At 37.3% G+C, this 15,628-nt stretch overlaps 1 protein-coding gene across 4 annotated transcripts in view; it reads right to left on the minus strand.

The window, feature by feature from the left end:
* The window catches only part of ppp3cca (protein phosphatase 3, catalytic subunit, gamma isozyme, a), a 40,010-nt gene extending 24,707 nt beyond the window's left edge, over positions 1 to 15,303 (minus strand). For 2 of the 4 annotated variants that reach the window (XM_079607886.1, XM_079607888.1), the window contains exons 1-3: positions 14,529 to 15,275; positions 6,794 to 6,991; positions 3,529 to 3,653 (exon numbers count right to left, since the gene is read on the minus strand). In XM_079607886.1, coding sequence (XP_079464012.1) covers positions 3,529 to 3,653; positions 6,794 to 6,991; positions 14,529 to 14,583 — 378 coding nt within the window. In that variant the 5' untranslated portion in view covers positions 14,584 to 15,275. Of the gene's footprint in view, positions 1 to 3,528; positions 3,654 to 6,793; positions 6,992 to 14,528 lie in introns of all 4 variants that reach the window. The other 2 variants (XM_079607887.1, XM_079607889.1) reach the window with 2 other exon arrangements.
* Between the last annotated feature and the right edge of the window lie 325 nt (positions 15,304 to 15,628).

Genomic DNA, 15,628 nt, shown 5'->3' on the forward strand with positions numbered 1-15,628 from the left:
GTCACTGTGTGTGAGCGACCCTTAGGAATGTCAAGTTAATGAACTCTTCACAGGATCAAAGTGTGAGGCGTCAGTAACATCAGTCATTCAGCGGGGAGAATCGCGACAAGCAGAGCGGTCCACGCTTTAATGCTCTATGACTCATCTCTTATGAAAGGGTACAGTGTCTGACAGGTTATCAAATAGCTCCACTCAGACAGTGACACGTCCAAATGAGACAGACTGAGAAAGAGAGGCCATTTAACCACACAGCTTAACAAGGTCTCGGATACTTTTGTTCTGTATTCTAAACCATTCACAGTTCCTGCACTCACCAAACGTAATCAAAGTCACGAAACGTAGAGGCTTGAGTAAACTGGAAGATTCAAAGTGGACCGTTTTACATTATGCAATGCAACTTTGGTTAGCTAACTAGTATATAAGGGCTTCAGACTTTTTTTTCCTGCCGGTGCGACTACATTTTGTTGGAGGTTGCACTGGTTGCCCAACTGATAAGAGCTGCCATTTCTGTTGAATATGTGAAACATCAAACTAACCGAAAGAGCGCTAATTGTTTGAGCTGCACAGCACGGACCGTTTATCAGCTCGAAACAATATTAGACAGAGCAACTCAAGCTCAGAACAGGGTTACTCGCAGGCCGATCTCGAGCAAGCGGCACCGTTACTACAGCGATTGAATTTGCCACAGAATTAATAACATCGCTCTGAGATCTATAGTGAGAAGCATTCAAAGATGCACCGATTACAATTTTCTAGGCCGATTCCGATTTAATTTTTTCGAACCACTTTACAGCACACACACAAATATGTATTTTCTATATATTATTTTTTATAAAACACCATATACGTTTACCCAAACTGAATAATAAAAACAAGTTTAAATGGGTACATTTTCTATAAATATTTTTGAGTCTTCATTTTCTTTTCTGACATAGCCTATCTTTTTAAAAAACACTGGACAAATTCTGTGCATTTTGGGCACTTGTGCTCACGCGCTGCTCCTGTTCCCGCTGTGAATGCACTCATTGATTAACACTTGCGGTGTGAAACGGCTGTAATTCACGAGGTTTCCTACATGTGCGTTCCGTGTGCACGTGTGATACTGATGTTGAGCGATGTTAATCGTGCGCCGCCCGAGTGCATTTGACCGGCATAAAATCGGCATATGTCAGATTGTAGCCGGTCATGGCCGATCACGTGAAAATCGGCCAATTCCGGTCACCAGCTGATCAATTGGTGCATCTCTAAAATTTAGCACACAATTCTCAGATCAGATCAAACAGCGCCGACACCTGCAGGAGACATTGTGCCATGAACAAACAAACAAGAAGGCTTTTCAGTCCACCAACATTCACCATGGATTTAAAGTAGTAATGCAAACTGTAACCATGTGGCAGAAACAGTTAAATATGTTTTAACACTATTCATTTCAGGGTTCATGCAAACTTTTAAGAATGAAATTCAAGAACTTTTTTAAGTGCTTCACACTTTTTTCCAGCACTTTAAAGCTCTAAATATGATCCAATTGAAATGTTATTGTTAATGTGATGAACAAAAACATGATTTCTTTTTTCATCCTTCAAAGACTGTCCCCATTTGTAAAAAAGTTTTTTTTTTTTTTTTTTTTTTACTTTTATTTAAACATAAAAAATACATGAAATTCCCACTATAACCAGTAGTTGTAAGAGGAGCACTTGATGGCTTTTTGGCCATTTTTACTCACTAATATAATATAAATTTAATAAGAGAAGAATATTTAAAATGTTCCCTATAAAAATGTGGTTTTTGCATGTTACTGTTGTTAATAAAAGTAAATTTTACTTAAGAAATAAACGTAATATTATTTGAAACTGCACTTATTAATGCAAAACAATGGTCATTTCATGATTAAATGACCTTTATGATTATAAATTCCCCCAGCGCTTGGTGGCACTGGTGCTACTGATCACAAATGTTTGTCTGGAGTCCTGTATATTATATTGTTTAATAATAATAATTATTGTTATTATTATCTGTATTAGTATTTAAAAAAATAAAAATATGCACACATATAAAGATAAACCACCAGCTGCCTTGCTCGTTCACTTCAACTCAGCTATTTTTACTTGATCTCATCAGTGTTTTATAAGCATGCTCAGTTGTAAGTCAACATGTAAGCATGGGAAATCATAATACAGTGTCATATCAGAGCATCTAAGGATGACAGATTATTCAAAGTCAGGAAATGACTAAAAACGATTGTTGTCCAACAAATCTTTAATGGAAATACTATGGCATAATCTGCTTTGCTTTTTGCTACTCTTTTGTGCTTATGTGTGGTAGTTAATGCGCCGTTGGTAATGTGGCAGTGCAGTCATTGATAATGCCTTAACAGATGGTTCAGAGAAGATGTCAGACTCTCAGCAAAGTAAAAAAGAGCCAAGCCATGCACGCAAATACAATCCCCACTGGTATATGCACAGATACCTAAATACTTTTAAGTGTCAGGCCAAAACACTGGCATTAGGGTAAAGATATGGTTAGGGTTAAGAGACTGTGTGCATATAGTGAATAAGAGGGGCAGAATAAGACTCACTTAAAGGGATAGTTCACTTTAAAATTAAAATTCTGTCATCATTTACTCACCCTCAAGTTGTTTCAAACCTGTATTAATTTATTTCTTCTGCTGAACACAAAGAAAGATATTTTGAAGAATGTCAGTAACCAAACAGTAGTCTGTACCCATTGACTTCCATAGTATTTTTTTTCCTACTATGGAAGTCAATGGGTACAGACTACTGTTTGGTCTACAGTCTACACTTAAATCTACACTTTATTTTGTTTCTCTTGAATGCATCTTTAGTGAGCATAAGAAACTTCATTAAAATCATAAAATCAATCATTTAAAGAAAAACAAAAGCTTTAGGACCCGCATTTCAATAAAGCTGTCCAGGGCTGGAAAGACCCAAGCGGGAAGGCCTGAAAACAGACGCTAAAGTTGTGTCGTTTCTGCTCCATACGTGAGTAACATTGGTTTTGCGGTTTCACAGAACCAACCCGTTGTTGTAATGTTAGCTATCGTGACAGGACAGTTTTGAGAGTCATTTTCCGTCTGGAACTGGTGAGCTGCTGGCGACTAACAACAAACTCTCGCTTGTATATACTTTTGTTTTTGTTCTTCCTTGTCGTTCGTTCATAATCTTTGCTTTATTTTTCATTAAGTGATGTTGTTGTTGTTGTTGTTGTTGTTTTTTTTTGGGGGGGGGGGGGGCAATGAAGGGAGAGGTGTGTTTATTTGAGTTGATATCAAATATCAACAGTGTTTCTCAGAAATGTTTACTGCACCTATGAAGCTGAGACTACTACACTGCTATTGGTAGCTAAAAATAATGACGAAATGAGCCTAAATATTGAAAAAACAAACACACTAATGGTGGAGGACGTGTAGAACTCTGTGAATAAAAGGCATTCCAGTGAAAATCTGTCAAGGTGCAGATTCTGTGTGAACTTCTTATTCAAGAAGATTTCAGTTCATAAACATGCGCTCACCTCAATACTGAAGTATCCTCTGTCTACATAATCGCCCAGGAACAGATAGCGCGTGTTGTCAGGGGAACCACCAACTTCGAAGAGCTTCATGAGGTCGAAGAACTGTCCGTGAACATCGCCACATACTACAGGTGAAAAGGAAGCAAAAACAAATGCTTGACATGGATGGTACATGTTCAGTGAGCGATACATAACACCTGCCTCGTTTTGAGCTCAATGGCAATGGTTAAAACAAACCAGTATAAGTTTTTTCTGTGTAACATCACATAAAAATGCCTTAGGGAAGTGTAGGACTGGATGTAGAGAAAACACTTCACTTAAATCCATCCTACCTGCATAATCTAGCCAGCAACGGCCACATGTACAAGACTGCTCTGTCACTTAGCAACAACGACACTATATCTGAAAATACAGAGGCTGCATCCATTTATAAAACAGAATGTATCTAGAGCCAGGGGGGTTTGTGACATCTATTAAATCGTGCTCAAAGACGGCAATATCTATAGAGGACAGATGAGCTTTAATTTATCTGCATTATGAAATATCATGGCATGATGCACAAAACGTTTCCAAGAAAGAAACCTTGAAGCACAACATCTTCATCAAGTAATTGAGTAGGTTTAATAGGGTCTGTCTGTTACTGATAAGGCTGAGCTGAATGTAAGATTTCCCAGATGTGATGCAGATAGTGATTCTACTATAAAATCTGTACATCTATCTGTCAAATAAAAGCAGCAAAACCGCAGCATTTTCTCATAGATCAGAGTCACAAGGGATGAATCAAAGTAGTTGACTTGTTGAGGACTAGCCAATTAGTGAGCACGACTAACTTATAAAGCCAAGATTTTCCCTTTTTTTTGTGGCTTTGATTCGCGCACTCGTAAAAAGTTAATTCATCATTTTTAAACCAACATAGTTACAGTCATGCACATTTATTTTAAGGATGCATCAATGCTGGAATTATGGGAAATTATAATTATTTTTATGTTATGGGCCAATAACTGATAAATTACAAATAATGTTTTTCCTAAACAATTGAAAACACAAAATAATAATAAAGATAAAAAATAAAGTCATGTTTTAAAAGGGCATGACAGCATTATAATGTAGCCTACATGTATTATCAGCGAGCGTTAGATGACAACAAAGGTAACGTATGCCAAATAGGGGTAACGAACATGCATAATTGAATATCAAATATTGGCTGTACCGATAAATTTAACTCTTTCCCTGCCATTTATGAGAAAAAGCTTCCCTGCCAATGAAGCATTTTTATGTCTTTCCGTGTTATCACTGTTATAAGGGTCTCTATTAAGCATTTCCTGAACGAGTATAATATCTCCAGATCAAAACACAGGCAAAGAAGCAGCAGAAACGAACAATCTCATATGTAAGCAGATGCATATGAAAAATAATGCGATAATCAACAATAAACAGCATGTGCAAGAAGTGCTATAGAACTGTGCAAGCTTTGGGGGTGTTGATGGACTCGATCTACTCCATCTATGTTTTGATCATCGTACTGAACAGTGTTGGGAAGGTTACTTTGGAAATGTAATAGGTTACAGATTATAAGTTACCCTATATAAAATATAATATATTTTCTATTTCTATTTATTAAAGTAATGTAACTCATTACATTAGATTAGTTTTCTACATTTTGAATGTTTTTTCCAACATTTAAATCAAGTAGGGTTAACCTTACAGTAGTACTCAACAACAATGATTACTGTTAAACTATCAAAATTATTCATCACTTGAATTAAGATTATAATAATTAAATTTTAAAGCACAGCCACCACAAAAACAGACTTTAGCACCTCTTTTTAGTTTGAGATCGTTCTGATGTTAAATACAGATTTCTGGATGAAATGATTTTTCGATTTCCCACTGGAATGCATGTTTTCTCGCCATGGTGGCAACTCTCAGACAGGTTGTAGCTAAAAGCTTTAAGCAGCAATGTGGATTGATGTAATTAGCAGATGTGGTGCACTGCAAATTCAAACAAGAGAATCAATTAAACGCATCAGAATAGCATTGCTTTACCTAAACGGCCTTTAAATGGCAGGAGACATAGTGCACATCAAAAACAGGCAAAGCAACAAATTTATATTATTCAACATATCCTAGCTTTTTACAGAAAATATTCAGATGTAACCCCCTTTGTAATCGTTACCATTTTCATAAGTAACTGTAATTTTATAACACATTTTATCTCAGTAACTGATTATAGATACATTTGTTTTGTAATTAAACCATTTTATCAGCTTTTTGCTTAAAATGTTGCTTTCGTTATGAAACTTACCCACATTCAAGTGTTGGTAAAAAATTATTATTATTATTATTATTTTTAAAGCATAGGGTCTGTTGATATATTGCATGTTCAGATTGTTTTTCATACAACTAAACATTCTGGGGGCCATGACATTTTTGTGAAAATGACCAAAAACGCTGGTGCTGGCTGGCACCTTTATTTAAAAAATAAACAAACACTGACGTGAAAAGAGTTCTCTAATATCAGCAGAAAACACAAATTATGCATCCCTACTTTGTTTAATTGTACAGTGGAATATACAGTAGATGGGAAAGTAGCATCCTGAATGTCCAAACAAGGGTCAGGAGCTCTCAAACCCAGACTCAATTTACAGATCTTCCTTAAGGGCAGTTTGTCAGGTTGGAGGTATCCCTCCATTTAGTTGATTCGCTTTTGCACATCCCTCCTAGTGTTCACTGAAGCAAAACTGACCACAATCCGCAGCAGAATCTGTGAGTGTTTCCTGTGCTGCGCTCCGCTGATCTGCAGACAATATCTGTCAGTGAGAACCAACGGCACTGACACTGATCAACATACGAGTCAGTTTGCCACAGCTGATTCACCACAGTGACAGTTCGTAACACTCAATCTCTGCGACCAACTCAAAAGCAGTGCCGATATGATGTGCCCGATGAAAACTTTTCACAGATGGATTCTAAGCCTACTTCAAAAGTTACTTATCAACCAGACCAATAGTTTTAGGATGTATTCTTTTATTGTTGGGAAAATGTACACACACTGATGCCAGTGAAGTGTAATTATGAATATATTTGAAACATTGCATGAAGTTTCCATGAGGAAAAATACCCTCACTAAGGATTTTTCTTAGTAACTAGGTTAGGCCACAGCAGAAAGAAAAAGAAAAACACAAGCCAGAACAAAGTTCATTCCAATCAAGACAGATGGTCATCTCCCTCAAGCCCTACTAAAGATATGCTCTTGCTTTCTTACCAGTGATTGGTGCCTCCACTTCTACCATGCACTTCTCCTGCCGTAGGATGTTGGCACCGTCTTTTATGATGCGCAGCGCAACTTCCTCCTCCACACGTCCCTCTTTGATCAAATGGTTCTTCAGTACCTCGGGATTGGGCTTGCCATCCACAAATAGGTCCTTTATTGTCAGCCGCTGGTGAGGGGGCAGTGGCACTGCTGTAAGTACAAGAAGAGAAAAATATCAGTTGACAGTGTGGACATCTTTTCAGCATTAACCAAGTAGCTGCGATAGAAATCATAGTTTAAAAGAGGAGGTACTACTAAGTGGTTCATGCTCACTGAGTGTTAAAGTCCTAGTTAAATCAATTTAATAATTCAAACAATGCAAATACATAAAATTTTTATGTAACAATGGACAGATTAATAGACATACACCACTGTTATAAAGTCTGGGCTCAGAAAGATTTTTTTGAAAGTCTGTTATGTTACAAAGGCTACATTTACTTGATAAAATACGTTTTTTTAAATATTTTTTTTATACATTTTAAAAAGCATTCCTCTGATGCAATTACTCCAGTCTTCCATGTCACATGATCCTTCTAATATGCTGATTTGGTGCTCAAGAAACATTTCTAATCATTATTAAATCCGAACAATAACCGATGCATTCAACCAAATTTCTGCCACACATCTTTCTTTTTAAGTTACAATCAGATGTACATCACAACACGGAAAAAAATATGTTGCTACACTCATGGGACTATATAAATATAAAAAAATATATAATTAAAAATATATTTCTTTACATAGTTTGAATTATTCAATTGATAATTTTTTCCCAACATTTGTTTTTTACTTTATATCCAATACAAATAAACTAAAATAACAGATAAATGTAATCTTTAACAAATCTCAAGGTAAATATTTGTTACCGTTTTTAGCATTTAAAACGAAGGATTACAGTTTAAATTCTTTTAAGACAAAATACTATGTTATATTATTATTAGCCATTTATCAGTTACCAGTCATACCAATAAAATAATAATCAACGTATCGTTTAATCCTGCATTGCACATATTTGTTGATGAAGAAATGTTTAGCGACTCTCGCTCCTGAAGATGCATCTTATAAAAAAAAATAAAAATAGAAAAAAAGTCCTTAAGACAGTGTATTTTCAGATCTGCTCTTTATTAGTTGTGCTGCTCTCTGGAACATCATGACATTTGCCGCTGCTGGGGTTAATAAGAGAAGTTATGGTATCATGAGGATTCTATTGATTCAGCTCTCAGGTTTAACCTTCACAGACGTGAAAGGATCCCGAGATGTCACGCAATAATCCCTCACCTGCACTGAACTGCCGGGTAATCTAACTCCTTCAAATCCCTCTGCGAAAGTGCAGAAGTTGCCATAGAGAGGGCTGAGGCTCAAGACGTGTTTAATAATGAGATGGGAGTTTTAAATGATTCAAGGTTCCTTAGAAGCTTAAGAGATTCGAGATGGATGTAAACAGATGTTTTAGAAGAGAATATGCATCGATTTATCAAAAGCATCATACAATATCGTGCTAATATCGGTCTTTTGTGCCCAGTACCTTCGGAAGAGTTCATTATTGAATGAAGTGATGAGCATGTCTGAGGGTTCTCAAACACTATGAAGAAAACAGGAAGCTGTGTGAACTGCCAAGGGCCCCTGGCACAGTGTTTTCCCCCAGTCTAATCACAAAAGCCAGGGTTGACGCTGCTACTTCCACTGCGACCTCATTTGCATGCATCCGCCAGTGTGTTTTGGCTGCTCAGCCTCCGGCTCTGAATGTCTGCTTGATCGATAGCCAGTAAGAGCCCATATGTTATGAGGGAAGTCAAAGTTGATCGTAATTTTATGGAAAGGCGGCTACAAACTACGGTGTGATGGCTGAGGGACATGTAACTAAAGGTAAAGCATTCAGAGGGAACAGGCAGCTGTCGAGCGGTACCGCGAAGTGCGCCGAGTCAGACTTTTGAAAACGCTCTCGTTAATCTGGCGGTTCTATTAAACGTGCACAGAATGCAAGAGCTAATGATGTCTTGAGCCTTCAACCATTAGGGATTCTAATCAAGCCACTGGATCCCACATTTCAGCAGCATATCTGTACAAGAGACTGAAACTGAGGAAGGCAACAGTCTAATTAAAAAGATGTCAAGAAACTTTTTCTGTTCACAGACAAAAATTCCCAGCATGGGTCTCTTCATATGGCCAAAGTTCAGGCTCTTTGATTTGAATATCTCTACACCCTGTGGTCTCACTACAATTCATAATTTCTGACAAATACAAGACATTCTGATTAGGTTTTTTTGCCTTTTGTTAAATTAAATTCTGAGTTTTTATTTCAGTGACTGACAATGGGATCAATGCAAGTTGCACATCAGATTATGCCTGATTTCTGACACCTGAAACAAATTTTTTGGTTTTCAAACTTTGTGATGCCCAGGACCCTCAGAAACAATGGTCTTGTGAGGGACCTATTTACTAATGACAGCGTTATATGTTCATTTACAAAGACAGATTGAGTGTGGAAAAGAATAAAGAATGATATTATAAAGACAACATCTTTCAATGCACTGTTAAGAGTAATGTTGGATCCATAAACATATATAATTATAAACATCAAAGGTTTGAGGTCAGTAAGGATTTTTAATGTTTTTTTTTAAATAAGTGATCAACAAGCCTGCATTTATTTGATTAAAAATACAGTAAAAAGAGTGATACTGTGAATTAATATTACAATGTAAAATAGCTTTTTTCTATTTAAAATGTAATTTATTTCTGAGATTTGCCAGATACATTTTCAGCCGCAGTGTCACATGATCCTTAAGAAATCATTCTAATGGCGGCTCAAGAAAAACGTATTATAATTAGGCTATCAATGTTGAAAACAACTGTGCTGCCTAATATGTTTGTGGAAACTGCGATACATTTTTGTAAGGATTCTTTGATGAATAGAAAGTTATTTTGATGAATAGAACAGCAATTACTTTTCATTTGCATTTAATTACACATTACATTTCTTTCTTTTACTGTCAAATTGATAAATGTTTTTAATGTCATTATGACCATTTAATGTGGTCATGCTGAATAAAAGTACTCATTTTCTTTAAAAAAATAATAAATTAAATAAAAACCTTTCTGACCCCAAACTTTTTAATAATATTTAAAAAACTAGGGCTGTCAGTATAATAAAACATAATTACTCATAAAATGATTTCCAAAATCAGATTTAACATGTAATAATAATACATTTTCTAAGTCTAAAAAAATCTTGTGTTTCCTTAATATCTTATAGCTATAGCTAAACGTATTTGATCCCCACAGTTTGAAAACCCTTGTATGAAAATATGAAGTGAAAGTTTTGCCATGATATTAGAAAGTTATGGGATCTCATTTAATTTGAATGTATTGTTGCTTTGCTTTGGATAGAACTGTCTGCCAAAGGCATGAATTGTAAATTGAGAACCCACTCTATTTAAGAAGAAATGATGACTGAAGACTATGGTAAAAGACAATCTAACACTCTCGCTTTGGGAATGAAGACATAACCCAAACATTTCAATCATGATATCCTCAGGAGTGAGAATGATGGCTCCGACAGCTTAAAAAGAAGAAAGTCATGAGCGCATGGCTGAACAGGGCTGTTCTTCGCAGAACACAGCAGATCAGTTGGCCCCCAATGCCAATAAATAAATAAAAAACGCAGTAAGGAGATAATATGTAAAGAGGGGCGAGTGCGGACAATTCCACCTCACCAAAGTTGAGGACTTGAACAATTTTAGCTCACTGTCATAAGGACATAAACAAACATTATCTATACTCTGACTGTTGAGGAGTATAAATAAACTGTAAGCAGCCCTGGGTCCACAACACAGGCTGGGAATAGGGACGGTAAGCTGGGTACCAGCACTAAGAACAGATTAGGTAAAGCCTTTATTAGCCAGGGATTCCAGGTTCAGAGTCTGTTTATTTAGGGACTCCTCCTACACTTTAAAAAAAAAAAAAAGGTTCTTTATTGGCATCAATGGTTTCATGAAGAACCTTTAAAATCCCCATGCAATCAAAATTGAAGTTTTTTGGCTTTTGGTATGATTATGAATATGTTAGCCTTACTGTTATCTATAAGCTATAGTGTGCTAGAAGATATTAAAAACTTACAGTCACTCACTTCCGCCAATATGGATCAATGATTTTGATAGCAACACTCTGCACTTCAGCATGTCTTCAGATTTTCTGTCCAATAAAATGCTTTCTAGAATCTAAAGCATCCCGTCCCCTACACCATAAATAGACGCTGAAGCTGCGGCTAAAATGGGTCACTTGTTCACACATTTACTATTTCTACATGGTGAATGGCACATAGTGCACTATATAGGGGATACGAAATGAATGCTTTCCATCGGGACGAATGAAGTCTGGTTTCACATTAGTGTCACGCAAACCGCCACAACGCGCACACAGTTAGAGTTGATCATATTCGCGAGTGGCCGCATACCACAAAACGCATCGTATCCATTTGATTCTACACAGAATGCTATATTTTAAAGCGATATCGAGGAGATTAAGAGGAAACTGTGGCTTTATCGAGCTCAACGGTTCTGGCTGAGCTGTAATATAAACTAAACGCTATTGGCTATTTAAAAAAGGGGGAGGAGCTGTTTGATATGTCCCACCCCGTCTTCTGTTTCAGTGGAAATTACATCAACACGTTGAATAATGCTGCACGTTTCAAGGCTCTTCAGTGGGCCTTTAACATCCATGAAACCGTTTTACTGCACAAAAAGTTCCTAGTGGAAAAGAGAATTTTTAAAAAATGTACACTAAGAGAAACACTTTTCATTCCCTCTTTTCCACCAGAATAATTCGCGTTCTGGAGCATGAGCCTGTTCTCGTCCAGGTGAATAGGAGCCTGCCGCGAACTGGCCCCGTGTTTCCACAGACTCAAGGAATGAATCGTAATGTAACGATGCTACATGTTTTTTTAATAGACTAAGTCTAAATAAATAGTCTAAAATGTTTGTGCAGGCAGTGCGGCACTACTGTTCTGCTGTTACTATCAGCTGTCATTTTTGGAGATATATTGAACTGAAACGTTAATTCACTCGTTCTCTCGCACGCAGTTTTACATATTTAGATATAAAGAGCAATGTAGTGCAACATTACCTACATTGCTCAACAAGACTGAGCATTTCACCACCCCCGCTCCTCGGCTCCGTTTTAAACCAGCAAGTATTTAGGGCTGGAGTTGAACCAATCTTTCTGGCCCAGAAACCCCATTTTCTGCAGTGAAAATGCGCGGAAAGGTTTGAGAGCGGTCAAAGACTACCGGAACCCTGTCAGTGTAAAAAGGGTATGAAAGGTTCTTTGGGGAACCCAAAATGTTCCTTCTATAACATCATCACTGCAAAAAATATATAGAACCTTAATGTCAAAAGATAGAATGAGGGTTAAGGCTGATGTGGAGCGACGTCAACACATTTATGCTACAACATTCTGTAAGGTGAGAAGGGTCTCACACACAGATCCTCAATAGTTTAAACATTTGAATATGGCACAGTTCTGAACCAAACGCTTTGCATTTCAGTGTCACCAAGGACAGGGTCTGCCTTCAGGATGACATTCGTGCCATGCAGATTCAGGGCTTTTCCAGCTCTGCATACATCTAGACACTAGGCAGGCTACAAGTGTTCACTCAAAACCTGGACATTTGAAAGGCAAATCGGCTCCTGTGCCAAGTCTGCTGACCTACTAATGTGCTATTAGTGGGTCTCAAATTTTCTTGCTTCTGAAACCAACAAAATTATATTTTTAAACCCATATGTACGTGTGAAGCAAAGACACATCTTCGACAGACCAATAACATGGAGAATAGAAACATTTTAGCTTCTGTGACAATATTTTTGTGACTCAAATATAAGCAGCAAATGCCCATGGAAAGTGCAACGGTCTGATGTTAGTGAGCACAGAGGTCTTATCAAATGTAGTTTGGCCAGGTTAACCTGCTGACCTTATTGGGTAAACTTACCAAAATGAAGCATGAATACAGTGAGTTTTATTTAGATCATTATAGTTTAAAAAAAAGGGGGAAATTATTTTGTTTTCCTTCGCAATATTTTCCAGAAACCCACAGATGGATCAAACTGAAAACATGTCTAAAATCTGTTTCGAATTAAAAAGTGTTCAATGGAGTTGTTTCAGTATAACTAACATGTCATAACCTACGGGTTGACAGATGAAAGAGGATTTAATTTTTCACAAAAAATGAAAACAAAATTGAGTGATAGGTGTAAAGTTTTTAACTTTGATTGTTCAGTTGACGCAACAATGGAAATATGTCTTTGCAAAAAAATAAATCCACAAACCTCCGGAAAAGTGTTTTGAAAATTATTATACAGTGTTGCACAGGCTATATGTCGATCCCTCGCTGGTTGATTTTTATTCGCAAAATATTAAAAAACAAATTTTTAATAACTATTAAATATCAATATGAAGAAGAAAAAAAAACCTGGCTAGGGTCTATTGCTTGTAAAACACTAGCTCATATACCTAGAGGAGATTTGTGTCTTGATTTTAAAACCCACTATTTCATTCTAATTCACATGGTGTTCACAAGGAAAGTTCTCAAAGCTGATCCAAGAAGGTAATATGAAGCATGTGTGCTTCAATTTAGGCTCCATATTATTTATACCACAAATAATGATACGCTCCTGCTAAGACTGGCTGACAGGAGCACATTGCTGAATTTTAAGATGAGGTTTGCTTTACACAAGTCACCTGAGCCGAGAAAAAAAGATAACCATAATGCAATGATTCTGACTTCATCCACCAGGTATGAAGAAAGAAATACTAATTTTACATGTATGGGTCACTCTTTGAGCTTTGCGGTTACATTCTTGGTCGATCTTTAAAACAACCACAGCTTTATCCAGGCAGTTTTAAGCTACTGTGAATACTAAATGCTTTGATAGGCAATTTAAATTGATTAAAGATGAAATGCAATTACCTGTGTATTGCAATTATCTTATGGATCAGATAGATCACCTTAAATGGATAGTTACCCAAGAATGGAAATTTTGTCATAATTTAATCACCCTCATGTTGTTCCAAATCTGTATGAGTTTTTCTTCTGTTGAACAAAAAATAAGATATTTAAAAAAATGTTGGTAACCAGACAGTTGACAACACTCATTGACTTCCATAGTAGGAAAAAAATACTATGGCATTCAATGGCTACCGTCAACTGTTTGATGACCAACATTGCTTAAAATGTGTTCAACAGAAGAAATAAACTCATACAGGTTTGGAACAACATGAGGGTGAAAAAATGATGACATTTGTGTGTGTGTGTGTGTGTGTGTGTGTGTGTGGGGGGGGGGGGGGGGGGGTTTGAACTATCCCTTTAATCTATTTGAAAGCACTGATACATACACACACACTCGAGCCAAGATTACCAAATATTCTTAATTCAATTTAGTGGCACATTTTCATTAACTGAACATCAAAACTAAGTTGCTTGCAAAGTTGAAATGGGCAGTCTAGAGTTTAAGAGTTCTTTCAATTTCTCTCCCCAACAAAACCTGAGATAGCTGTCAAGAAATGATTCAGATGAATCAAATTAATGCTGAATCAAGTGATTCACCAAAATACCACAGCGGTAAATCTATTAGAATTAACGTTACCTGTAACTAACTAACGTTAGCTGTCAAGACTTCATGAAACACAAACTTACTTTTAACGATTCGCTCAGTTGTCGACAGCTTTTCTTTCGGCTCTTTAGTCGACATCTTCTCACAAGTTCAGTCAGGATTTATTAGCCAGTAAACGAACAAAGATATTCTCCGTGTTTGCTGGTGCCAGTCCGAGGAAGAAGAGATCGCAAAGTGGCCAGCGACTCCGAAGGGTCCGAGAACTGTTCAAATTCAGACAAGCGGGCAGGTTTAATGCTCTAACACAGCTAATTTAGTCAACACTGAACAACAGTTGGTTACATGGGTCACGGGGCAGTATAATAACATCGCCAGCACACACCGATTCGATCGCTTCTCCTCCTCGCTGACAGAAATACAGTCACCGATCCCGGTCTTGGTGTTTTCCTGCTGACATCAACCTAACTAGAAATCAGCCTTTCTCTATAAGATTTCTTGGGCTCGTAACAACGGGAGCCAGCGACACAAGATGATTAGGGTTTGGTGCGCAATCTTGAACGTTAATCCGATTTTCCACTTTTCAGAGTCAGAATGTCAACTCGCCAGTCTAGCCACACACTCATAAAGAGAGTTCGGCATAATAATAACGTGCCGAACTGCGCCAATTTGTCTTAATAAACATATGTCCTGTCGTATGACAACAGAGATTGCGCGATCTACCCGCCCACTCGAGCTAACCATATGGCTAGCAGTAACTTCCAATCACACTCTCGTTCCCAGCTCCTCAGATTAAACGCTAATCTCTAAACCTCAGACGGATTTCCTGCAATATGGCGGAGCTGTGGCTCTCGACGCGATGGCGTAGGCGTGACGTAGCACGTCAAATTTGACACGTGCGAAGCAGATGGTTAAATGGGTCGTGCTGGAGGTCCCTCAGAGCCCGATGTGGTTGGGGTGTTACTGAGGCGATGCTCTTGGGAGGAAAGCACACAACTACAAAGAGAAAGCAGTCCATTAAAGTTAATGTGATGTGTAGGCTTTAAACAAATATTGTAGGCCTATGGCAACACAGTATACATTTTGAGGGGGGTACAATCATTCATTTTTGTCAAGGATGTTCTTACTGGGTCACCATCATCATAACATCATATACATTGCTCCTTTCTATTTTGTGTCATTCCTT

This window comes from Phoxinus phoxinus (assembly GCF_949152265.1).
Source record: "Phoxinus phoxinus genome assembly, chromosome: 3".
Lineage (NCBI taxonomy): Eukaryota > Metazoa > Chordata > Actinopteri > Cypriniformes > Leuciscidae > Phoxinus > Phoxinus phoxinus.